Below are 27,713 nucleotides of genomic sequence, written 5' to 3' on the forward strand. Positions count from 1 at the left end.
ATAGGATTCAGATTTACTCTTCCACGCTTTGCAGGAGAATTGTTCCAACCTCTCAACAAAGAGCCCTAGAAAAGCCTTTGGCACAGTAACATTGTCCAATTGATGCCAGGAGTCAAACTTATTACAGGATCATTGATTTCTCTAGTGAAACAACACACAGAAGTCCCCGCTGTATGGAAAGGGGGGAGGTGGAAGGTACTGAATCTTTCTACGGGTATGCAGAGAACAATCTTATAAAGGCAAAACACACAACTACCTGATGCTGAAATTAACACTTGCTAATGTTATTCAAGTGGTAACTCAATGTGCAAAGGAACCTTTCTTTCACATCAAGTAATTTGCCACACGTAACAATGTAATTCCCTTGTTTGTAAGCATGGCAATGACAGTGTTAAAACAGACTGACATTTTGGGCATGCGTGCATGCCTGTATGTAGACAGAAATGAGAAGAATCGCCTGGGAGGATAAGAAACACAGCTGATCTAACAAAACAAATGAGCACCTACCTAACTGAAAAGAACCCCCCAATGCAAGCTGGAAGTTTAGGTTATGCTTCCCCTTAATTCATTTCCTATACTTGTATTATACAACTCCCAAATGAATTCAGAGAGAGCAATTGCCGTCTGCTTCATTTCAGGAGAAATTGAGCATCATACAAAGACAGTCTTGCTGGATTATCGTTTTCACTGCAATCACTCCCCAATACACATCCTCTTTTCCCCAAAGCAAAGGGCACATAAATGTATTTCTGCATGCAATTTTAACAGATATTAAACAAAATTTCCTCTTTGCCAATGTTGGCAGGTGACAGCTGCACCTGAAATTGATTGTATGCTTTGATTTGTGCTTAAAAATGATTTAAAAATGATTAAAAGATGATTTGAAGGATGCACTTGTTCTCTTTCACAAAGTACAGGGGATTCTAGTTGAGAGAAGGCTAGTAGAGTAGTCGTGCTCAAAGTATCTACATGGAAGTGGACCGAGTTGGGGCATGCTACTGTCTAGTCTATGAATAATTACTTCTGTAAAAACATTCTGGTTCACATGATCATTAATTCTTACGTGATCTTCAGAAAATATTTCTTGTCCAAATTATGAATATATATTAATTGCAACACCATCTTCTATTATAATTACAGCATGTCTTTCATTTCAAGAGATCCTTAGGCTGGTTACAGCATATACATAATTCATTTTTGCTCACCTCAAGGCTGAACAGAACGCAATAATAGAAAGGACTGTATTAGTTATTAATAAAGGTAATCAGATTTCTTTTCTCATTCCTCACCACTTCTCTAGCTTCTTAATCTCTGTTGCAGTCACTGCCTGGTGACTACAGTAGTGATATAAAGGAAATTTGCAAAGTGGAATAAAGGAAAAGAACAAGCTCTTGTCATCAAAGCCAATCACAATGTCTCTGACTGTGACCACAGCAGCATTAACTAAATAAAATTTAAAAAGCACAAGTATTTTAGAATATAATTACATGACTGCGAAGTTAATATTTGGCATTATTATGATTTCTATACTAAAATCACACCTCAAAGATTATTTGGGATGGTTATCTCAATGTAATCATCTGCATTTTGGTATTTCCCCCTCTAGGAATTTGGAGAGACAGTTTCAAAGGTACACCATGTTAATGTAACTCTGTTGGGAACAGAGGCAGGAAATGTAGATTATATTTTTCTAAGTATGTCTGTACTATTTTGCTATGGTGACAATAACAAAACCTTTTCAGCAGCACACAGTCAATTCCACATGTCAAAAAGACAGCAAGAAGGTTAAGACTCCAGATTTCACAGAATCATAGAATCACCAACATTGGAATAAAACCTCTAAGTTCATCCATTTCAACCATCCACTTATCACCAGTATTTCCCACTAAACTATGTCTCTCAGTACAACATCTAAATGTTTCTTGAATGGTGACTCCACCACCTCCCTGGGCAGCTGTTCCAGTGCCTGACCACTCTCTTGGAGAAATATTTCCTCATGTCCAACCTGCATCTACCATGGCATGAATCGAGGCACTCCTCTCCACCTCCATTACTAGTTACAGGGGAGAAGAGGCTGACCCCACCTCACTACAGCCTCCCTTCAGGCATTTGTAGTGAGCGATAAGGGCACCCCTGAGCCTTCCCTTCTCTAGTCTAAACAATACCAGCTCTCTCAGCCACTCCTTACAAGGCTTGTGCAACAGACCCCTACCAGCTCTGTTGCCCTTCACTGAACACCTTCAAAGATCAGGGTCCAACCTGATAATCCAGACCTTGCACAACAACAAATACAATCTCACACTGCCAATTTCTCCCCCATCTGAGATCACTCAATGTTGAACAGTTAATCCTTGTGCCTGGATAAAAACTTGATATGGAAATTGAAAGGAAAGCATGCACTGAAAGGAAGTGTTCCTGCCTTAGACACAGACATTTTCACACTTCAAAACATTTCCAACGTTAATACTCACTATTATGCTTGAAGATTCTAATAGTAGCACCTGAAAGCCTTGCACCAAGAACGAGAGAAGTGTGGTTCAATTCATCACTTAGAATGAGGCAACCCTGTGGAGAAGGAGTACAGTAAGTATTTGCATGAAGTGGGAGGCTGTTTGCAAGTGTGTGTGTGTAAGTGTTTCACCATACAGTTATGTCTGTATATACAGAAATACATGCATGTATATAGCATTGTGTGAATTAATCTTACATGTGAACTGGAATTTTTGCAGGAACCACTGCAAAGACAGGCAGAAACAAAATTCAGCTTCTCAGACATTCCCAAGAAGTGCATGACATTAACATAAGGAGGACTGATACTGAGACTGGACTAACATCAGTTTGATAATTGAAATAAGATCAGGATAGATTGAGGCTGCCATTAAGATTCAAGTAGAGCCAAGGCACTAGGCACAATCTTACTCTTTCTCTGGTAGATTCATATACAATCCATCTGTAGTGTATGCTTCACTGATAAACTCAGTTAAAAAATTACTTTCTTTATAGTATTTTAAAAATGTAAAAAAAAAAAACAAAAAACCCAGTGCTGTACACTATATCAACAACAATCAAGATTTACAGTTGAAATTCAAGCTGAAGCCCTAACATAGCTCTGTTTTCTATTGTATATTTTATGTTTTGATGTTTCACTATCCAGTACAAGGACGACACAATATTAGCTAAATAAGTATTATTTAGGAAATGGATTGTGCCTAGGATTAGAGGTACCTATACAATTCTGCTTAAAGATTGATATAACAGGAAGAATTAGTTACGTGCATCTTGACAAGACAATAGAGCTGCTATATTTAATTATAATGAAAATGAAATCTCCCAAATATATGAGAACTACACAATATCTGCAATACATAACATGTAATATTAAAATAGACTAAATAGTTGCATTCTGCATGATACAGTAATAACTTCATGTCACTTGTACCTACGTATCCCACTTCTGACAAAGGCCTGCGTCTCCCCATGAGGCCAGCTAACTGAGGGATAAATATTTTAGAGCTAAGTGAGAGAAAATTATGATGCTGTGCATGTCTGCAATTTCGTAAATTTACCTCTATTAGTTCTTAACTGTTTCTGCAGACAATACTGGACTACTTTTCCAGCACCATGGTAGATCAAGTTCATGTCCTCAGTAGCCCAATCATTGCGTACATATATTTTAGAAATCCGTGGTAAAAGCTGGATTCTTTCTCAATAGTGAGGAAATGACTTCACCTCTAGCCAGGTTCTTTGGAAGAAATCTTGAACATACATCGTGTGGTGAATTAATTCCATCTCCATCAAGGGGGAAATACTGTTTCACATTTGCCTGAATTGGAGAGAACAATTTTCCCAGCTAGCATCACGGTATATGAACATGTTCCATCAGGAGCTGTGATGAATGGGATTATTCATTTTCATGCCTTTGCATCAAGTATTCCAAATTAGAGATGAGATTCCTTCAGAATCAAACAAGAACCAAACTTTTGTCACATGGCCTCATCTTTAGACTTGCATTTGCTGCCAGCCTTCTTTGCAAGGGCTGCCCAGAGATTCATTCATCAGAAATGCTGAAAGCTGTTTTGCTTCCCTGATATCAAGCTTTTTTCCTTAATTGAGCCTTTCCATTTAATGCATGCCCAGAATACTGCAGCAGTTGTTAAAATTATTAGCAAACAACAGTTGTGTGTTTCATCAAGTAGTACTCACCTTCCCAACAAGTGCTGGAATATTCATTGAATTTGTTGCAAATCCCATGCCAAACACCATAGCATCTTCTACACCTAGGAACTTGGCCACAAGATTCTCTAGTTCTACATGCTTATCTAGGGTCCCTGCAGAAACAAACACAGGCAGACTCATTAGATTGTGGAAATTATTAATTCTAAGGACTCAAAACATTCAAAAGTACAAGTCAGGCAATCTGTCATTAAGCCAAACTGCTTTTTCTTTTAGTTCTGTTCAAGTTTTTCCATTTGTATCTCATACATTTGTGATAAAACAAGAAAAGGAAGGATGCAAATCAGCTATAACTAATGCTAACAAATACTGTTGTTGTTAAGATAGGAAAGCAGTTGCTTTGGAAAAAAAAAAGGAAGTTTCTGATTTCCCTAGCAACAACTGTTGAAGACGATTATCCTGAAGAGTCATTTCTTACTTTCCCCCTTGCTAGTACTACCCCGGTGAGGAACAAGACCTTTTTATGTGTAGGACAAACTGTAGACATTTTTCAGTTCTTCCTGAACGAGAAAGCAGATGATGACTACAACAAAGTTCTTCAGTTTTTCTCCTGAACGTCTGTATGTGTGAGTATGAAATCCTTAATTGCGATATTTTATGGACTGACAAATGAAAGCTTTCCCCATCCTGTTAGACTATGGGTAATAGAAGGTAAGCTATACTCCCTTACTGTTAACTATGTTCTTTCCTGCCTCGCATCAGCCAAACTTCAATACCAAAGCAACACTGAGAGTCTTCCTTACTGGAAATTATTTGTCAATATTACTGCCAGGAGTCTCCAAATACGGTGCTCCAGATGTCCAACAAAAGCAGTATCTTTGTCCACTAACTCACAAAGGAGGACAAAAAAATACAAAAGAGGATAAATAAAAGAGCAGTTTTAAGAAGACAAATAACCTTGAACAGTAATGAATCATCTAAATTTGCCAACCCTCTAGTCTTTGTTTGCCTGTCTGTGCATTGCGGTACCAAGGCTGAAGGAATTCTTACAAGATCATCTGTGGGGAAGGAAAGAGAGTAGGCTGTGGATTTCCCCTATGAATAAGGCTCCAAGCAGAGAACAGAAGACAAAAAAACAAAGTTAACCTCTTGCCTTACTTGAGTTGCACAAATTGATGTCACAATAATACAGGCAAAGTGGATTACAATTAATTGGAACAGGAATTTGGTGTTTACTGTGATAGGCAAATGTCAGAAAAATGGAGGAAAGCAGAAGTCTACCTTGATTTCAGTAAGGCATTTGATACTGTCTCCCATGACATCCTTATAACAAAGCTGAGGAAGTGTGGGATAGATGAGTGGACAAGTGAGGTGGGTTGAGAACTGGCTGACTGACACAGCACGGGGGGGTGTGGGAGAGTCCTCTTGGAGACCTGTAACTGGAGCACCTCCCCTATGAAGAAAGGCTAAGTGAACTGGGTCTTTTTAGCCCTGAGAAATAAAGACTGAGAGGGGACCTGATCCAGGTCTATAAATATCTGAGGTGCGGGGGGCAAAGTGACAAGGCCAGACTCTTTTTAGCAGTGTGTGGAGACAGGACAAGGGGAAATGGCCAGTAACTGGAGCATAGGAAGTTCTGCATGAATGTGTGCAAGAACTTCTTTATGGTGAGGGTGACGGAGCACTGGAACAGGCTGCCCAGGGGGGTTGTGGAGTCTCCTTCTATGGAGATATTCAAGACCCACCTGGACGCCTACCTGTGTGACCTGGTGTAGGGAACCTGCTTTGGCAGGGGGGTTGGACTCGATGATCTCTGAAGGTACCTTCCAACCACTACGATTCTGTGATTCTGTGACTCATGACACATTGTTCTCTTCAAGCATCTATAATGGGAATACCACACTTTTGACCCTTTTAAAATGATTTGATGATGATGAAGAATAAGACTTCTGAAAGTAACCCTATTCTTTCTTATCTACTAATCCTAACAGTGAATGTTAGTTGGTGATGTATATCACTATTGCTTACAAATACTTGACTGAAAATTTGAATCAGTAGGGGTTTGTTTTGCAAAACCGAAACCTGAACAACAAGTATTTGCAATATCATCCCTAGGGTTGAATTACTTGAATTATAATAGCAATATTGTAGGTGGTAGGTGAGGTGTCAGAGGAGCAATATGATACACATCAGTACTGACAGTGGGAGGTTAGTGACAGCCACGTATATTAGGAAGAGTAGAATTGATAAAGCGCATCAGTTTGTTCTTTCTCAGCATTAGAGTAAAACGGGTATTTATTTTAAAAGTGTTGCAATTATTTAATCTCATCAGATTTCTCCAGCATGGATCACTCTGTAGGCACAGTATAAACCACAACAATTACATCACAACACTTTCCACAGGTGGGGAAAAAAGGAATAATAAATAAATCCCCTCCTTATCAAATACTGACCCAGTTTCTTTCCTTAACTGCAATTTGGGGACAGGGAACGTGAAGTAATCTTTGTCATGGCAAACTTCCACAGACTTAGCCACATCCTTGGACTGTGAGTTTCTGTCAGTCTATGAGATACACAAAGCTGAAAATCCCAACAATCCATGTCGTTTAGTTTTGAAACTTCCTTCAGCTTAGACAAAATGGGTAAGGACACACTTTGCCTAACAAAGTCTTTTAGGTTCTTACATGCTAATGATGTATGCTGGCTGAAACACAGACACTGGCAATAGTGTCTGTTATTGTAGCTTTTAATTCTAAATTTTCAAAGGAATGAAGGAGAATACCTGTTTACTTCAAGTAAAACAAAAGCCAGATGAGTAAACTGATATAAACAACAAGCTACTGAAATAAAAATTAACTGATTTTTGCAAAAGTCACTTCCACAACAACTGGTGATCTTGAAGTGACTTGCCAATGTGAATAAGAACCATCACTCTGAGTAAATGATGGTTTGTCAGAGGTACTTTTAACTGGGTGTGGAAGAAAATAAGTCACCTGAAGATCCCTGCCCAGTTGGAAACATAAGGTCACCAACTCTATTAAGATGTTTATCAGAGATAATATTACTGAGACACATACACACTTTTAGAAAAGAATATTAAATGAGTTATTACTAGAAGGATGAAGAAAGATGTAGAAACTACTGCTTTTTCATGTCACTCTGCAAGAATGGATGATCCAGATGATATCACAGTCCCACAGAGTCTACAAGAGGAGCAAAGCCTAAACTTGTACAGTGATACAGTGATCAAAAAGAGGTAGAGAAGCACATAGTAACATTATTCAGATGTCTCATTTAAGGCTGCATGTGCATAAAAAAGCCTCTAAATAAGTGGGGTTTGAGGAAGCATTTGAATAAAGGGAAAGTTCATGCTTTCTAAATGTTGCCATCTTCTGACAGGACTTTTGAGCAAAACAAAAATACTTCAGGTATCACAGATATAGTAACGTACCCATGTTATTTACTGATTCTCAGAAAAAAGAATCAGAAAAGAATCAGATGGATTCTTATAAAGCTTCTGGTCTAGTTTGAATTGTCTAGTTTTGTTTGATTTTGTTCCCTGTACAAAACTACATAGCTGAAATTTACAACTGAATTACAGGCTTGATAACACCAAAGCATGGATGACAGCAACTTAAGGGGGGTGGTATAAGAAAGAAGGGGACAAACTGTTTAGCAGTGTCTGTTGGGAGAGGACAAGGGGAAGTGGATTCAAGCTAAAAGAAAGAAGATTTAGATTGGACATAAGGAAGAAAAGTTTTTTTTTACAGTAAGGGTTGGGAGATACTGGAACAGCTGGTGCCCCATCCCTCAAGACATTCAGGCTGGATGGGGCTCTGAGCAACCTGATTGAGCTGTAGGTATTTCTGATCATTGCAGGGCAGTTGGACTAAATGACCTTTACAAGTTATATGATTATATGATTTTAAGTGTGTTAATATCTGTACGTGTATAGATAATTTTGTATATGTATTATATTATATATATGTTATCATACATATATTTGAGATCATTTATGTTTTATACAGACCACACAACCTGGATTTGCTCCTAACACCTCGTTCAATCTGTCAGAAGTTATGTTGTTTGTAGCTTAATCACACTTTACATAAACATACCTTAGCAGTGGTGAAATAACAGGAACAAACCTGACTTTTTGATTATAAGTTGGATTAGTTATTTATGAGAGGCTGAGCAGAGAAGGAAAAACAGTGTTAGCAGAAGATGGCAAGAAGGAAAATTCCTCTTGTTAACTGCTTCCTGATTTATCCTCTGCTCTATCAGAAAGCCAAGTTGCAAAATATACATACACGCTAATTCTTGTTTATGCAACTTTATTTTTTCCTTAAGCTCTCATTTGGAAACATATAGGAACTTTAATTCCTTATCACTTGTTCCAAACTGAAAAATGAACCATTAATTACTTGTTCAGTACTGAGTTTAAAATGACCCTTGCCCTCATTAAAACTATGAACTGATATAGAAGAATGCAAAGACAAATTGCTGTTTTTATCTACTTGGATCTGCTGCTAGAAGTTCACATTAGGCCTTAAAACCTAACAGAAAGATATGAAGAGGATGAAGTTACTTTTGTAATTTAAATGTTGGCACATTTTCAGATTTGCTTTTTAACAATGATATAATAACAAAAATCCTCAAAAAACAAAACAAAAAAAATTATACAATCAGTGCAAGGTAGGCATTAAAAGATCAGTTCCCAACCATGCCCTCCAGAATGAATCATTCTGCAAGTGCTCTGTGCAGGCTCCGTCTTGTCTTTTGGACCAAGGCATAATCACAGGAGAAGGATTTCAAAAGGGCAGGAATCCTGCTTGGTTGCTTAAATAGAACTAATGATACGCTTGCTCCTGTTACTCATTTATGTAATCTCCATAAGGAATAATGGTGTGTTAAGATAAATAAAGCACTGGAACTACTAGCTCTCATGCAGCACCCCTGTCACCGCCCCAGTGCTAAGTCTAGGAGTGTTGAAGGCACGACAATTTACTTTACTTCATTAAAATAAATAAATAAATAAAATTACAAATTTTATTATTTTCTGCAATTGGTAAAGTGGAATACAGCTGTAAATAAAATTTTTGCATGTATTTGGATCATTTTCTCTTGCTAATTTTATGTTAGATTCTTAGAAAAAGCTGACTATAAACATAAGAATGGCACAGTGTGCTCAGCAAAAAGGCGTGTCAGCCTGTTTCCAGCAGTGGCCAACTCCGATACTAGCCATAAAAATGCACTGATTTGCTTGGAAGATTTCACATTTATACAGAAGGAATACATGTTATTTCAAATGTATTTAGATACCCATTTGAATTCTCTTGTCAGATTAACGAATAAATAAAAAATAGAGTACAGAGGGTTGTTTTTTACCCTGAATGTTCTGAGTTGCTGTGTTTCCATTTCCATTAATTCCACAGTCAAAATCTTTCTCAATTTTTATACCCATAGAAGTGGGAAACAAAATGGTCTGCTTTTGTCCTATCCAAATTAGTCTAATGAAGCAGGCAAATGAACTAGTCAAATGAGTTTTTCTTCCTCCGTAAAAAATATTGCAATGAAAAAAATTTTTTTAACATTTAAATTACACCCATGGTGAGTTTTGTCAGACACGGTTGGTGCACATCTCTCTTTACCCTCACTTGACACCTCAGTTAATACGGCATATTTTGCTTTGGCTAAGTTTAACCTTGCTGTGCTCAGAACGCTCTTACCATCGTGCACAAATGCTTTTTATCATTCCTCCCAGCCTGTACCTCTGACCAAGAAAGTCCTCATTCTACATCTCCATCTGCTTAGAACTTTCCTGAATGATCCTATTTAAGCTCAAGTTTTCAGTGCCAAATTCACTCAGGGACTATTGCCATCATATGTAATATGCAGAACTGAAAGATCTTTCACCTCTAAGCACGTTGTGATGTCAGCATATTTGCCATCTGCAAACAATCACTTTAAAATATTCGCCCAAGCTACTGCTCTTAGAAGGCATGCTCCAAGCAAACGTGCTATACCTTTCTGTTGATCTCTTAAGACTCTTCACTTAATCTCTTTTTAATCAAAGTGTCGTCAGAAACACTGAAAACAGTCAGGTTATGAATACAGCTTATGAATATTGCTTCATTAGTTCCTTACACTCTACCCTTACCGTAAGTAATGTCTAACTTCGTAGAGGCACGAATGCGCACACATTCCTGATTCAAATCAAATTTGTATGATGGTTTGCTTGTCCACAAGTCCAGTGTTAATGATTATACAGTAATGGCCATAGTCATATTAGCAGTAACACAAATTAATACTAAGCTAATTACGTAAAATAGTGCTCAGCAACTATCTTTAGATGTACTGTGCCACATGAAAGGTTCTGCAGTATTCCTGTGTGAAGAGTTGCCTCCTGTGTTTAGTTGGAACCCATCTACTAACTTTATGCAATGCCCTGTAGATCTTATAGGGGAACAGACAAGTAACAGCCAACTCTAGTCACTAATCCAAGCCACACATCATTTTGAAGACTTGTATAATTTTCCCCTCTTGGCTCTTTCCAAGCCAGATGCCTGAGATTTCTGCCAGCTGAAGACAGCAAGTTCAGTAGTTTATTACCCAGAAGTTGTTTGAGACTTTGATGATCCCTGTTACCCTTCTCTGACACATTCCAGTTCTGCTGAGTGTTTTTGACCAGAACTGTGCTGAGTACTTAAGATGACAGCAAACCACGTCTTTATACAGCAGCATACTGGGATTCTATGGTTAACTTTTGGTTCACTTCCTAATCATTTCCAGTATTTGATTTGCTTTTTGACCACTAAACAACAAGCTAGTGCTTTCATGGAACTATCACTTATAACCCTAAGACCTTGCTCCTAAGGGATAACAGCTAGCTTGGACTTAAAAATGAAAAATATTTTTCTTCCAGATAGAAAGTCCCAGAAAAGCCTCAGGAATGTGTCTTAAATGACACTGTTACACTAGGAAAGTGATTTATTATTGTTACAATTAAAAAAGAGAAAAGGACTAAAAATGGTGAGAAAAGTCCTGAAGTTTTTTATGTAGTGCAAATACAGAAAGACCAGCCACAATTGTTATCAGATTCCTATGCTTCTGTGTTTAATTGTGTTCAATTGACACGTGCATAATAATTGTATAGAAAACACGAACAGTACTTCCCCATTCTCACTGATCAGAGGTAAGTTTATACACTGTCTTCAGTTACCTTTCTGAGAACATGAGACAACTGTTCTATATTCATCAACGTTTAGTTTCACTAAATTTCTTTAAACGAAGTGTTTTGTGAATATATAAACAACTGTATTAAAACTTTCATATCAACTTATTCTGATAGCAAACTACCTGCAATCACATTCTGATGTGTTGGCATTTAATACCCACTCCACATTCTGCACAGTTAAAGGAGTTTATTTATGCAGAGGACCCAGAGGACAGGTTTACCACCACATATTCTTTCAAATTCCTACAGCTCACTGTATTTAAAACTCACACCACTTAGCTGTTATGGTTATTGACTTAGTTAAAGCTTTGAAATGTTATCTGCCTGGGAACAAAGCCATTCCATTCTATTTTACTAAGATGAAGATGGCAAATAATAATTAAAACAATCGAAAAAACAACCAACCAAAACAAGACAAACAGAACTTTTCAAATCTTCTTGAGTGTGATCCAGAATAGACCTACACAGCCACAAATAAAGAAAATAAAAAGAACTGAGGGTATCCACACTACTGAGAAGCACTTTCCTACAGTTGCTTATAATATTCTTATTTAGAGGCAAACAGACTGCAACAGAGCCACGGTCAGTGAAGTAACCAGTCTGCAGAATTGGTCTGTGAAAGAACTTTTCTCTTTATGCTGACCATGAAGGCACAGAGCCTCTGCTAGCTGCCTAGGAGAAAATGCTATGACACTGCTTCTCCATGTGACCTAAGCCAGGTCTTAACAGTCTTTCCCTATTTTAATAAATCCTCTCATCCTAGATGCTCTTTGACATTCACTATCTAAAAGACTTTACGATGTGCAGTAAATTGTGCATGATAAAGTTGTACTGACATAAAAAAAATAAAAATTAAGCTCTATCATTTATTTAATGTACTTGGGTATCAACTGCAATATGTCCCTCTTGTAAAAAAGAAGCCACATTTCAGTAACGTAGCTGCTGACCCGACAAGAGATATACTTGTTCATAGCCCATTCTTGCACTTTGAATAGTCAGAGCAAACATCATGGGAATGCAGGTGAACACAGTTATGTATGAAAGTAAAGCTTTGCTCACGTTCACAAATTATCTTTGTTTCAAGATAATTTCATGAGTATTGCACAGGAGTACAAATAAAGTTCTAGAAGTCTGTACGCTGTGGGTCAAGATGGAGAAAACTGGAAACAAGACATGTGTGGATTTGGCATTCAGGGATGTGGTTTAGCAGTGGACTTGTAGTGTTAGGTGAATGGTTGGACTTGATGATTTTATAAGCTTTTTTTTTTTTTTTTTTTTTTTTTGAGAGTAAGTCAAAAGTCATGAAAGTCTTCCACATCCAAATGATAAAGAAAGGGAATACCAGAAATATTCTTTGCGGTACTCAGAAGAACCCAAAATATTCTCAGATAAAGTAGAATTCAAGTCAAAAAGACACAGGGAAACATTCCTTACATGACTAGTAATGGTGACCACTTTTAAGCATGCAGACACGTTAAACAGTATATTGCATTGCAGTCACCACATGGGTCACCTAATAAAAAGATACTAGGGTCAATCTATAAACTACTTGGTGTGGTCTCACTGCCAATATTTTACTGGCAAATCAAACCATGATGACAATATAAGTAGTTTACAAAGTTTCCATTATTATCATTATTATTGCCTGGAAATGAGACATAAACTAGAAATATGACTTTCCACAAGAATTTGAAAGGAAAATGTTTGCTTTGAGAAATATGAAATAAAAAAACCAATTCAGGTTGTATAAGTTTTTTTTGACAGGTCTCAAGAAAGATTAAAAAAAAGTCCAAGAGGAGACAACTTCTTGCATTTCTATTGTCGGAAACAGTTTTCTCTGAAATGCAGGCTGATTGCACTATTAGGAATGCACGACCCACACTTAATACTCGTTCAGTAAAGGGCTTTGTATAAAAATACAGGTTTGAAGATGCAAAGAAGTATGCATCCCACAAAGATAAACCATTCAATCCAGAAATGACAGATTGAAGATCTGCCTAAAAAGTAAAAAAGCATTCAACTCATAAAGGGCTTATCAATTCAAGAAAGTGATACAGAACCTTCCTGAATCTATTCTTTACAGGCACAATGAAAATTTATATGCTGTACCTATTGATGTCACATAAAACAATATATTCTTAGAGAATTGATAGAAAAAATACATGAAAGCTCATCTTCATAGTCAGAAGCCCTCTGTATGTGGTAGATAGTATATAGCAAAGATGGATGCAACTCAGTTTGCTCTAGAACAATCATCAAAGGCTTGACGCTCAGTTTATCTCTTTGAAAAATAACCCTGTTACTTTCATTGTAAAAAATTCCAGGCCACTCTATTATACGCTTGTTTTAGCTTTTCTAAAAATCAGTAATTCTTTCTCATTTCAAAAATATTCTTCTGTAGCCATTAATAAAGCATCCCTTTTAACAAATACTCATTTGAGTACCAGTGTGACTAAAACACGATTAAAAAAAATATCAAGTTCCTTCAAGATATCTGTAAGAAAAATCAAGTAGCTATACAAACTTTGGTGGCCATCCGGCTGTATACTCACCCATTTCTTGTCTAGTACTGCAGATTCCTGTTCCATACTTTTGTAGTTCTTTGGTTACAGTTTTCAAAGCATTAGGATCTGTTTCTGCAAAGCCGAGGTAGTTATAAGAACCCATATTGATTACGTTCTTGATAGTTCTTCCTGTAAACCTATAATCAAAGCAAATTTTAAAGAATGCTGTGACCCTTCTTTGCACTCAAAACAAAAACAAATGAAAAAATTCCCACCAAATTTTCTTCCACTGTCAGATTTCCATTTGGAAATCCTTATAACATCAGCCTCTTAATGAATAATTGTTGCATCCTGCTCACAAGCAGCAGAAGAGCTGTAGATAGCAATATACCAATATTAGGTATTATTGTAGTTCGAAGGAATATAACAAATGTTGTAATATTCTGGCTAAGACGTTATAAATGAAGCATAGGCAGCTTAGACTGATACAGGCAGTCAAAACTAGTTTGTTATGGTACCTTACAGTTTTCATTGCCAAACAATGTTCAGAAGAAAAGGGACAGACTGCCAGAACTGTACTGATTTCAGAAAAAAAAGAAGTGCTGATGTATACACTAGTTGTGGATCTAGGTATGATGCACTAGATGCATTTCTTCCATGCTTTGTAGATATATCAGGATGAACATTTACAGAGCTGAAACCTGAGGAGTGTCAGCTGACTCACCTAAATGTCCAGTTGTAATCATCTGTGACGCGTTCCATGAGGTCGAACTGCGGTCCTGGGACACTGCAAATTGGACGATTCCAGTTATCACGTATTCTCATATAGAGGTTTCTGGTGTAAAAGTTCTCAAAATCTTGATAAAGTGGCACAAAATCCTGGTTTGAAAACATGCACAGGGTTACATTGCTAGGAAAATGTCTGCTAAGGAACTCAAGCCAATCCCATTACATAGGAAAAACTGACTGATTAGTATGCAGAAGGTTACAATCAGCACATATTCTTATGCTACAAACAATTCCAATCAGCAAATATCTTTAATTTCTTTGACATACAGAGGTTTTTTTTTTCTTCTGTTTTTTGTTTGTTTGTTTTTTAATTTATTTATTTAAATTTCATATGGTCCAGAAGTTGGCATAATTCTCCAATCCAATCTTTATGAAGGTCAAGATGAAGTCACAATACTTTCACGTCCAGAATCCAGATTTCTCAAATGGGGCCTTCTGTTACGCACAGAGCACATTCCAAACCTGAGATCAACAACTGGTTGTATCTCAGTAAATGTCTGATACATTAAAGCAAGTCCAGTGTATCTGGAATGAGCACTGTTGGCCAGACAAGTTTGGTTGACTATAAGTTTCTATCTGTGGATTTTAATTTGGAAAATAAACTAACAGGAAGGTACCAAACAAAAATATTTATCTGAAACCCTAATACAGTCATATTAGACACTGGATAGAATAAACTGGGAAAAGAAAATGACATGATATGCAGGAGACTGGAGAATGAACTGAACATGTAATGCCTGGTAGATGGTATGGAGATTTGACCAGCATGTCTGAAAGCAAAATAGTGCATGAATAGTCAAAACATGAAGTGAATTCAAAAAGAAAATAAATACATCATATCATCACGATATTTCATTTGAAAATGCACGTATATCTTCAAAAATACAAAACAGAAAATCTTTTTCAAGAATTTTATACGTAAGAGGAACAAAAATACTTATTTGCATTTTTCCATTCACTATGCCAAGTGTTATTTTAAATTACAGTGCAACCTGGATAGGGAAGATGGAACAATAAAAAAACTGAAACAAATTCAGAATGCAATTAAGCTTGCTGAGATGCAAGTTTCACTTTGGAATATGCAGGATAGAAAAGAATCTAGATGAGGATTTATACAAATTCAGGCTACATCCGCTTTGCGCGAGGACAACAATTTCCATATGTTCCATATGTAGAAATTACAAAGATGTTGGCTCCACCTAGCCAGATGGGAAAAAAAAAAAAAAAAAAAAAAAAAAAATTAGGGATAAAGAGATTTGGAGAGATGATGTATTTAACAGTAAGGGTTTTCCCAGTTTTCTTTTTCTATGGATTAAACGAAGACACTGAGATACATAACTTCTTTTTCATACGTACTTTTTGTTGCTCTCTCTCTTGTGCAACGTTACGTTTTTCTAGTCCCCAGGCTCTCATAAAATCTCGCAGGTAGCCAAATATTGTGCCCACTCCAAAACCCACGAACGTAAGAACAGCAACATACATTGGTGCTTGTTCAAAGTGCTCAATAAACGTTTTTTTGTGGAGAGTTCCATTTGTTACACCATTCTTCTGAAAATACAGAACAGAAATTTGTGACATCTAAATAAAATAACACTTTATTGGATCAACGCTTATGCCAAAACCTTAGATCTTGAGGAAAATATTTGTGTCTACTATGCTACAAATCCAGAGAGGTATTTAGACCTCTCACCATATCAGCTAATGCAACCTATCCTTGAAGAAGAGAACCTCTAACACTGCACTTGGTACTGATCACTGCAAGTATCTTCCATTTTCTTTCCTGTCAACCAGTGTCTTCAATTGCAGATGTCTTCAGCACCACTCCCATGTCTATTTTGAAACATTTGAATCTTATGAAAGACTAGCAACACATTATTGTGTAATTGGACAATTATTTCAAAGGTGATTAAATAGAAACCACAATATTCTCTTTTTGCAAGACAGAACTATAAAAAGGGAAGGGCAGCATTGAAAAATCACCCACTTCGAGCCTGACGCTGCTTCATAAAGTCTTGTGTAACGCACTAGAGAAGCTATCCTATACACAAGAAATCCTGCCTAATATAGGACATCTTTACCATGATGCTCCTCATGATCTGAGCAAGTATTCAAAACAGCAGTGATCCCAGCCTTTTATTTTTGTTTCAGTTAAAAAAACAAGAGCAACAACAACAACAAAAAAACCCCCAGCCTTTAAATACTTCCAGTTACCTCATCCATACTTCTAAGGGTACTTTAAAAGAGGCAATATGCATGGACACGTGCACATTCTTTGTCTGCTGGAATTAGTCACCCTCTTGCAAGAGATTCACAAATGTGTGAACAAAATTATTTGTTGTTAAAATACACTAAATCTCCAGCAGTTGTTAGTGAAAGAAGTTATTCAATCGCAGTCTTCTCAGATCAATATATTCACAAGGTTATCAGATTATTCTTTTGAATGGAGGCCATCCACTTATTTCCATAAAGTATGAGAGTATTTTGCTGTTACTTTCTAGTGACAAACAAACACAAAAACAACCACTTTTTGCCTGTGGAATGAATGAGCTTAAAAAAAAAAAAAAAAAAAAGTAGATTATCTATTGATACAGTGTAGCAAGCTGAAATACAATAAATGAAATACAAGTCAAGTCCTATGTCAGATAAGACTCAACAGATATGTGTGCAGTACATCACAACACTGTATTTCACTAAGGACTAAGCTAAGCCCCATTACCTTACATGTGTCATGGACTAAGAGCATACTTATGGTCATCTATGGTAATTCCATTGACTTTGTACTTTGTCAAGTTGTGATGATGTGATAATGAACCTGGGTTCAGAAGAGAGAATTAGCATGATGATTCCGTTTTTACTAATCCACTTTATTAATAAAACCTTACTATTACATATTTCATTTGTAAAGCAACTAAGAAGCTTTGTCTTAGACTTCTGCATTGCAAAACTCTTCTGCAACACTCTTGTGCTATGGAACTCTTGTTTCAGCCATGTTCTGAGCTCAGCTGCTCACACTTTATGCATTCAGCATGGCATATGTGTTTAAAGATTTAACCACTGTCACCTCCTATTCTTATGGCAAACAGCTAGTAGTAAACTGCACATCAACAGAAGTAAAACATTAAGTGGGTAAAACAGGGGGCATTCTTTCCATCCCTGAAGTTCGATAAAAGACTCCAAGTGTTCAAATAACCAAAGTAGGTGGATTTGACACTTCTAGGGAGTCATAAAACTGGATGCTTGTGTGCTGTACTTCAGATCCAAGCACTGAGCTAAAGATGACTGAATATCTTGAATACATTCAATACTTTCAGCCAATCTAAACAGTCAGTGGATGAATGCCAAATAGGTATTTTCTATTATGTTGCCATTCACTTTTCACACGCTATCATAAAGGAGGAGATGAAATCAGACTGTGAAATTTAAGCACCTAGACAGGAAATATTGTTGTCAGGCTGTTGCTGGCACCATAGTAAAATACCACAGATCTCTAAAAAAAACCAACAAAACAACATCACTCTGAAGTGGTTAAGGGGAAATAGTTACACAGTGGGTGTGAGGTTGAATTGTACACTTAGTATACTACTACTCATAAGAAAACCTGCAGTAAACAGGACCTCTCTACACCCATACCTCAACTCTAGCAATTCTTTGCAGATGGTGAGGGAAAGGTTCTAAAATAGATATAGTGATTGATGCTTTCCTTAGTACGTTCTCCCAACTTCCAACAAATTGAGTCTTGGATATTTTGTGATCCTGAGACTATATTATCACATTTAATAGTCACTGGTGATACCATGGATATGTTCTCATTTTTGAACACACAAATAGTTTGGGAAAAAAAATAAAAAACTTGAGTTAGTCTGAAAAAGAAATTTTTATTAGGTAACTGATATTTCACTTAACAAGTTACTTTACCACCATTGCCTTCCACTCAGTTTTTCTATTCAGCAAATCATGCTACCTGTAATTTTCTCTACATCTGTGGCTTTTGCTTCTCCGTTTATTCCTTTTCAGGTTGAAGAATCTTAATCGATTTGATTCTAATCAAGTGTCTTTGTTCTTACATATTGGAAAAAAGTGAGTAATATATATATTCTGTCTTTTTACGATGGTTCACTGTTCTAGAAATATCCCTTAGTAATAATAGCGTATCCTTCCTTATCTGCGACATCTGATTGAGAGTAGCCTGCCATTTATGCATTCTCAGTATCCTTTTCCACATCCAACTTACGCATTACTTTTTATTTACTGACATGAGATTTTGTCAACCATTTTATCTTCATCACATACTACCATGAGAACTTCCTGCAACTCTTGCTATCCAGAATTTATTTTTCACTACCCTGAAAAATGCTGTACTGTCAACAGCTATTGTCAACAATTCCCCCTTTTTTATTTCATTTTTTTCCCCTCCAGAGATTTGGTAAAAACATGAGACAACATAATTCCAATCAGAGATCCCTGAGGGACTCAATTCCCTGCATCTCCCTGACCAAAGGTTGTATCTTTGTAACCCTCCAATTCTATGCTGACAATGCCAACTTAAGCAGCAGCCCAGAATTGCTCAGCAACTTCATTCTTCGGAAATCTTGAGTAAATATTATCCTTTGTGATATGCTAATCTCAATTTTATTGTCTTGTTTAAAAAAATTCTGCTGATGTTCCAAAACAAAATGTTTTCTCAGTAGTTTGCCACAGATTAAGTGTACTTTCTAGGCACAAACACAAGGAATCCACCAAAGCAAGGAACAAAGATAAGGACAGTAAGCAATAGATGAAATTAAAAAGGAACACATATTTTAATACTCAGCTCAACAAATCCAGGATTCCATCAGCTTTGTTGAAATAAAAAACAAAATCAGGATTATAACACTTAACTTGCTTGTGCTGAGTCTTTACTTAGCTTACCAGATCACACCACCTTCTACACTCTTGCAACCAAAGATTGTACTGGCACCCCTGCCTCATAACCTCTGTCTGCAGTGCAGTTATACAGAATCCTTGTTGACAGATCTGGCAGCAGCCTTAAACCACAGTTGCAAAGTGGTTTCCAGTAAGACACTCACAGCAAGAGAATTCTTGGGTAAAGTTTTGATGCCAATTAAGTCAATAAGAGCAATTCCAGTACAGTCAGTAAAGTCAGCTTTAAATGCAATACATCTCATAACCCTGTATTGTGCACTTTACTAGTGAAGAGGTAACCACTTACACTGGTATCATTTAGGAGTAAGCCCATGAATGGAATAGAGAGGAGGAAGCTGAGACCTGAGAGTCCATGTTTTCACACAAGACAATTTTGTAGAAGCAACATACACTGCAAAGAAATCCAGAAATCACAATCTGCTTCTTGAAGCCTCTCCTTAATTAATATTTTGCAAGCTATTATGATTACAGCTACTTTCCGTAAAGCAGTGATAGTTGTGAAGAGCTAAATCCTTGAGCTAAAGCTACTAGGAGAATAATAAAGTCTTTGTCTTTATTTTCTCTCCTAGAGAGAACTGATCCAGAAACAGATGAAGCTTTATTTTACTCTTCCTCTATTTAAGAAGAGCATTTCATTTGTTTCTGGATCAGATGTTATCTTGTTGCATAAAACCTATAAAAATGCAATGCAAGCTGAGTGATCCACATAAAACTGACATGACAAACGCGAATATGAAAGGGATAGATGTTGTAAACCATAAATCAAATGACAGCCACATTTGACCAGTTTCTTCCAGATGCCAAGAAGCCATTGAAATCTTGAGTGAATTAAGACAGTGCATTGCTACAGCCAAAAAGTGATGGGAGCACAGACTGACAATCACTGATGAAACATCTGGTTGCTTGCAGATAGTTTGGTTTTACACAGACATTTCCTACCTGACACTGGAAGAAAACATCTTGAGGGAGGGTCCTAGATGCAGGTGATTTTAGACGTGTGCAACAACCAGATGGAGACACAGGACCTTCACATTCTTGTGCCCCTCTGGAGCAGAAGCTGAAGCAGTGATACTTGTTCCATCTCAGCCATGAAGAGGGTCTGGCCTGCCTGCATCCCTCTCAGAGCTTGCCACTGCATTCTCACAGTTTGAAGTGGCTGATGTGCAGCTCTGTCATCTACAGATCTCCATCACTGGCAGGCTGGTCTCAAAGAATGAAAACTATTAAGTTCTTTGCAAACCAGGTATAATTATTGCTTTTTCTCAGAAACACCATGCCTTGGTATCCACTAGAGACTGAAGAATTCTTACTGATTGTATGAAGTCCCCAGGAAAAGAAAAGGGAAATTACAAAACACATTACACTTTACAAAAACAGAAGTTTCCTATTATGAATATACTCTTGACACAAATTGGGACCATTTCACAAGTCTCTTCAGTTACACACTTTACTATGTGTTGTGGTTTCACCTCTGTTACATTTCAGACCTTACAGACTCAATTCTATAAGATACAAACTAAAAACAGCTACAGGGAATTCACAGTTTGCTGAACTATATAGACAATTGTAAAATTAAAAATAAATTAAAAACAACATTCTTAATTTAAATCTGATGATTAAAAAAAACGATCCAGCACAATTCTTGACAGCATATTATGGACAAAAAACAAACAAGGGATGAAAAGACAGAATCTTCACTTTATGCATTTGTGACACTTTTCAGTCAAGAACAAGTAAAATTCCAGCACAAAATAACAAGTCCTGCAATACCAACTATTAACACTGTGAAACTACAGCTGTAAATGACAAGAACATACAAAATATACTGTCAGAAAAAATTGTTATATAATTAGGAAAAAATTATTTTCTATGCAGATATTTAGACTAAATACTGCGAGGAACACTTGTTTCAAACTCAACACTGACTGTTTTACAACCTCCTTTCTCTGGCAGACTAATATGGTTGACATTGTTGTGGGTATTTATTACAGGCTGATTGAGAGGTGTAAGTTGATGAGACCTTCTAAAGATAGCTAAAAGTAGCCTTACAACCACAGACACTGGTCCTCACTGGGTACTTCAGTCACCCTGATATTTTGCAGACACAGAGTCCAGGAGGTTTCCGCAGTGCATTGAAGATAATACACTGATGCAGGTGGTGGAGAAGTCAAAGAGGACAGGTGTGCTGCCAGACCTTGCTCTTAAAAATAAGGAAGGAATGGTTAGGATGTAAAGGTCAGTGGCACCCTTGAGATGGTGGAATTCAGGATCTTGAACAGAAGAAACAAGGTGGTAAGAAGTATTGCAATCCTGGACTTTAAGAGAGACAACTTCAATCTCTTCAATGATCTGCTTGAAGTTACCCCATGGGTTAGAGCACTGGAAGGTAAGAGAGCACAAGAAGGCTGGCTCACATTCAAGCTCCACTTCCTCCAAGCTCATGATCAGCATGCATCACAAAGTGTATGAGATCGCGGAGAAGTGGCAGAAAACCTTCTTAGATGAGGAAGGAGTTCAGAGAAGAACTCAAAGGGGAGAAGAAATTTCATGGAATATGGAAAAAAGGTCTGTCTACTTGGGAGGAATATAGGTACATATCAATGCGTGCAAAGGGATGCAGTGAGGAAGGCTAAGGCCTTCTTGGAATCAAATCTGGAAAATGGACAATCAGACAGTTACTAGAAATAGTTAACACGGGTTTGTCAATGGGAAATCATGATTCACCAATGTGGTAGACATTAATGACATCATGACCAGCTGGGTAGATATGAGAAGTGGATGTTTTCTACCTCGACTTCAGCATTTTCAGAGGTAAACTTAGGAAGTGTGGGATAGATGAGTGGACAGTGAGGTGGACTGAGAACTTGCTGACAGAGAGCTCAGAGGGTTGTGACCAGTGATGATGAGTCTAGCTGGAGGCCTGCCTGTAGCAGTCTGACCCGAGAGGTAGAGGAATCTCCTTTGGAGATATTAAGAACCTGTCTGAATGCTTTCCTGTGCAACCTACTGTAGGTAACCTGCTTTAGTAGAGGGATTTGACTAGATGATCTCCAGAGGTCCTTTCCAACCACTATGATTCTGTGATATAGCATTTAGTAACTTGAACAGCAATCTACATGAAGAATACATGAAATTTAATATCAGAAGAACATCTCAGGGCATATTAATATTGAATGTTACTTCAATGTTGAATATTCAAGTTTCAATTAATTCAATAATCAATTAATATTGAATGTTATCTTTAATGTTACTGATGACCTCTAATACGCTGTTGCAAACTGTAACTAATACTGGATATCATGCAGAATTTCAGTAACAGCTCCATTGAACTGAATACTGATTTTTAAAAAAAAATGAAAGTATTATTTTTTGAGTGCAACTTTGGAGGCTGAAAGACACTAATAAGTAATACCAGGAAGAAAAGAAACTGCTAGAAATGAGAGATAGCAGTCACAGGGGATTTAAACTAGAGCAGAGATGAATGTGAAATACAAACAGTTCATTGCCTTAGCTTTGCAAGTTTTTAGGCAGATAATCACACTCATTCAAGATGCCTCAGCCTGGTGTTTCAGGATATGTATTTCTAACCCTGCACACACTATGGGTACCATGTATTCTAGCACCATCAAATGGTTAGTTGCAAGTACTAAATAAACTGTCTACTCTGCGCAGTTTTCTCCAAATCTACAGGACTGCAGGTTTTCATCTGGTACAAATTAAATACAGTAAGAACTGCACGTTGCAGAACAGTCAGAAGAATGTCTGTTGAAATAAAGTACATCTTCCTATAGCACAGAAGCTTAGATAGATACATAGATGTGGGACAAACATGAAGAGTTTCTCTGGAGAGCTTCTATGCCTGTAGCAAATCATGAAAATATAACACAACGATGGGGACAGTAAATAGGACATAAATCTGAGAAAATTCTGTTTTGAGCTGTAGGTTTCAGGAACTGCTGTATAAGTATGTAGTATCCAATACCAAACTGTCAAACAGCATAAAGGGAAAATAAATAGTAATGAATAAATAAAATAAATAGTAATGAATAAATAAATAGTAAATTATTCCAGTGATTATATACATTCGTTACAAGCAATAGTAAGACACACTAAAATGAAGAAGTATGTAGAAAGCCTGACAATGTTATTACTCTACTTGCCCTTGCTCCCAGAGAATTCAATGTGGACTCAATTCAATAAAACTGGAAAGGGATGAGAGCAAATATGAAGCTTAATAATTTCAAATTATTAGAGACATAACAATGAAGTTCACTAACCAGAGAGACACTTACAAACACCAGAAGGTATTTCCTAACCTTACAGCAATTACAGAGTAGAAAGCCAGGCACACTGAATCAGACAAAAGAACTGGATGAGGTGCTTAGGTTACAGCAATCCTGGCGTAGTTCCCAGCCTTTGAGTTGCAGCAAGTGTTTGCTATTATTTCCAAAGCTCATAGTGAACTACAAGAGTCACACTGCCCAGCCACATCAGATTACTTCCCTGCCATTCATATCCCATGGCTTTGGTTTTAAGAATGAGTGGGGGGAGAGGGGAGAAGGAAAAAAATACCAACAAAAACAGGTTGAAGTGATACTGTCTCACTTTGTGCACATCACTAACAGCAATCTACTGACACAGAACATTTCTTCCAGAAATGACTTAGCATTTAGGAAGTCATTGAATTCAATCAATCAATCAATCTTCTACATATTTTCACTGGGATTGAAACTGTAAATAAATGGAAAGATATCTGATATCGTCTAACCAGACTGTTAGTGATTTTATGGGCCATGCTTAAAATCTACTTGAAGCAATCCACCAACTCAGTTTCCTACATAACAGCTTTGCAAAGAACACAGGAAACGTTTTAACTAGCATCAAATCACTCTTCACTCAAAATTCCCCTGTGAGGAAGACATTGCAGGTGAACAGACAGATCTCATGCACCAACTGGCATGACTGGATCAGCACCAAATCCCAGTGCATTTTCCTTTGCTTCAGCTTCAAAAACAGTGCCAGGCCATCCCCTTAGCTTCCAAGGCAATGGCACCAGTTTTGATAAAGGCTTCTGGAAGTTATAGAACACCATGTCATTTGTGAAAGGATCATTAACCTTATTTCTATTGTTCACATTTCTAATCCCCACATTGTGTGTCATTAGAATAATATGCAGGTTGTTTCAATCATTCTGTCAGGAATGCAGAGGTTATGTTGAAAAGGTGTGTTCTCCAAGACATTCCTGTTATTGCCAGGAATTAAACAGCATATCTCAGAAAAGCTATGGCAGAAAAGATCATTGCCAGTTTTGTTAATGCAGTCATTTTAGACATATTAAAGGCTTATATTATACTTTCTAAGGTAATCTAATTAATTCTTACAGTGGTATTTAAACACCAATTTCCAGGCGCACCATGGGCAGAGAGAAAAGAGAGATGACATACCAGAATAAAAAAGTTAGCAATTTAATGATGAAAAAAGTAGAATTTCTCAAGGACAACTAGAAAAGGGGCAATCAGGATGTGCTGCTAGTTTCACACGTAGGAGGATTAAAAACTCATTATGAAAGAAAATATACAGCTACTCAGACAAGGTTCTTTTCTGAGCTAGAAGAAAATTCAGGCATCAGAAGGAACTTCAGGGAAAAAAGACTGAGTATAAAATGACATATTTTTATATAAATATATATAAAAAGAGTATAAACTCATTCGTTATATAGCACATAGCTTTTTAGGACAAAAGAATCTGAGGAAGAGGAGAGAGAGAACCAACTCATAAAGGTGGATATAGTCTCACATTAAATTAAGTGGGGAAAAAGGATGAGAAAATAAATAGCTTGACTCTTTCAAACACAAGAGCTGTTGTTTAAACAAATCAACAGGAATTCATTCACAGAATACTTAAGTAATCTGGCAGAAGTGCATGTGTCATAACTGAACTGGGATGGATCATACCAAAACTGGCAGCAAAACTGGCATACACGATTGTATCAGCACAACACTTAACATAACAAAGTGACATAGCCTGCAACCTATCTCCCCTCAAGTTATGTCCCGAGAAGCCTAGATAAGCTTACAGAATAACCTCGATTCACCAACTAGTGAGACTTTACTGAAGGTTATAAGCTTTACTTCAGAAATCCTGTTTTGTTTATAAAATAATCCCAATACCTGTCATTAGAACTTTGAAATTGTCTCATTTCACATGGACATTTAATCTGAAACAACATTTTGTAGGAATGGGTTCAATAATATCACTACACAAGCTGCACAGTGTTAATTCTTTCTTTGTGTACTTTTAATAGAATCCCTAAATTAAATCATTACAAACTTTTCAAGTTCTTGCCATAACACATTTTTTTTTCCTGTGTGTCCTGTCATGGGATCTTGATTTATTTGCAACAGAAGTGTCATTATTAAACAAACTGGTTTGTGCCAATTATTAGCATGTTTTATTTCCTGAACAGGGATGTCCAGATGCAGAGGACAAACTAATATAGAGGAAACAGACTAGCTTTAATTAGCCAATACTTGAAAATACTGTGAAGAACACCAAAGAGAGATTGCAGGTGAAATTCAGAGCTAACAAACTCAAAGCAGAACATTTCTGAAAAAAAGAAAATCTCAACAGGATAGTATACAATACTACATCACAAAGCACTTATGTTTTTTTTCTTAGGGGTTTCAAGTATTATCACATAAAGATCTGAATCAAAACTGTAATCAATATAGTAAAACCCAGTACATTTATGGGAAGATTACACAAGTTCTTCATATGTTGATTTTGAGACAACAATTAGAAATACCATCAGAAACAGAATCCTTGACTAATTGATATATGAGGGTGATATGCTGTAATAACTCAGACTACAAAAATAGAAATAAATATTTCTGTAGACTACATAGAATATTCCACAGAATAAAGTATTCTTAGGAGAGATGTCAACCTGCTAAAGGAAGATGGATTTCCAACTTTTTTTTTAATAACTAGGGAAAGAACTATGAGGTTTACATTAGCGTTGACGATGTTTAAAACCCACAGATGACAGAACAAGAGTAATGAGAAGAAATACAGTACAGTATATCCTCCACTTGCACTTTCTTGTAACGTACCAATACAACGGTTACATACCAGAAAGCTGAGTGAGATTCCTAAATATCAAACAGTAAGCAATTAAACAGACAAGTTACATACGTTACAAGATAATCATGCAAGAAGTCTAAATGAAAATCTTAAGACAGGATTCTACAGAATCTTTTAATCCATTTAAAGGACAAATATAGTCTGATATTTCATTTATGCTTGGGCCCTAATGCAGAAAAGTTGTGTATTTTAAAAGCTGATAATAAATTAGTTTATTATTCTTCAGAAACAGACACATCCTTCTGTAGCTATATATGTATTTTTTTTTGTTCAAAAAAATATCAAGAAAAGGTTATTTCAATCTGCTGTGATTATGCCCACTTTATACCTTTGAGGAACTCACAGGACCCTGGTGCCGTTCAGCCTGGAGGAGGCTCCAGGGAGACCTGGCAGTGGACTTCAATATCTAAAGGAGACTATAAGAAAGAAAGGGACAGACTCTTAACAATGTCTGTTGTGATAGAACAGAGGGAAATGGTTTCAAATTAGAACACAGGAGATTTAGACTGAATAATAATAATTTTAAAAATATTATATTATTATTTTATTTTTTTACAATAAGAGTGGTGAGTCACTGAAACAGGTTTCCCATAAGGGTGGTAGATGCACTGTTCCTGGAGACATTCAAGGTCAGGCTGGATGGGGCTCTGAGCAACCTGATGTAGCTGTGGTGTCCCTGTTCATTGCAGGAGAGTTGAACTAGATGGCCTTTAGGGGTCCCAACTAAAACAATTCTGGGATTCATGGACCCCAGAGATGGCACAGTAAGTCCTGCAAGATGCATTCTATACCCACTGATTTCAATTGTACAATTGACTATTATAACTTACAACTTGATGACTTCTTAGTATTTATCTAATTGTAATGATGTTCATTAACTGCTATTACACTTGCTAATTCAATCTTAGAGCTCATGGTGAAATGTACAGTACTTCAATTACTTG

The 27,713-nt window shown here is 36.9% G+C and overlaps 1 protein-coding gene across 10 annotated transcripts in view; it reads right to left on the reverse strand.

The window, feature by feature from the left end:
• Positions 1–27,713, reverse strand: part of SPTLC3 (serine palmitoyltransferase long chain base subunit 3) — a 281,441-nt gene that overhangs the window by 31,062 nt on the left and 222,666 nt on the right. For 7 of the 10 annotated variants that reach the window (XM_015857148.3, XM_085542794.1, XM_085542793.1 and 4 more), the window contains 5 exons: positions 16,060–16,251; positions 14,639–14,793; positions 13,963–14,111; positions 4,204–4,328; positions 2,472–2,565 (listed from right to left, as the gene is read on the reverse strand). In XM_015857148.3, the coding sequence (XP_015712634.1) occupies positions 2,472–2,565; positions 4,204–4,328; positions 13,963–14,111; positions 14,639–14,793; positions 16,060–16,251 (715 nt within the window). Of the gene's footprint in view, positions 1–2,471; positions 2,566–4,203; positions 4,329–13,962; positions 14,112–14,638; positions 14,794–16,059; positions 16,252–19,912; positions 20,013–27,713 lie in introns of those variants that run through there. The other 3 variants (XM_085542798.1, XM_085542797.1, XM_085542800.1) reach the window with 3 other exon arrangements.

This window comes from Coturnix japonica, chromosome 3 (assembly GCF_054131305.1).
Source record: "Coturnix japonica strain WE chromosome 3, WE-NBRP24, whole genome shotgun sequence".
In the NCBI taxonomy this organism is placed as follows: domain Eukaryota; kingdom Metazoa; phylum Chordata; class Aves; order Galliformes; family Phasianidae; genus Coturnix; species Coturnix japonica.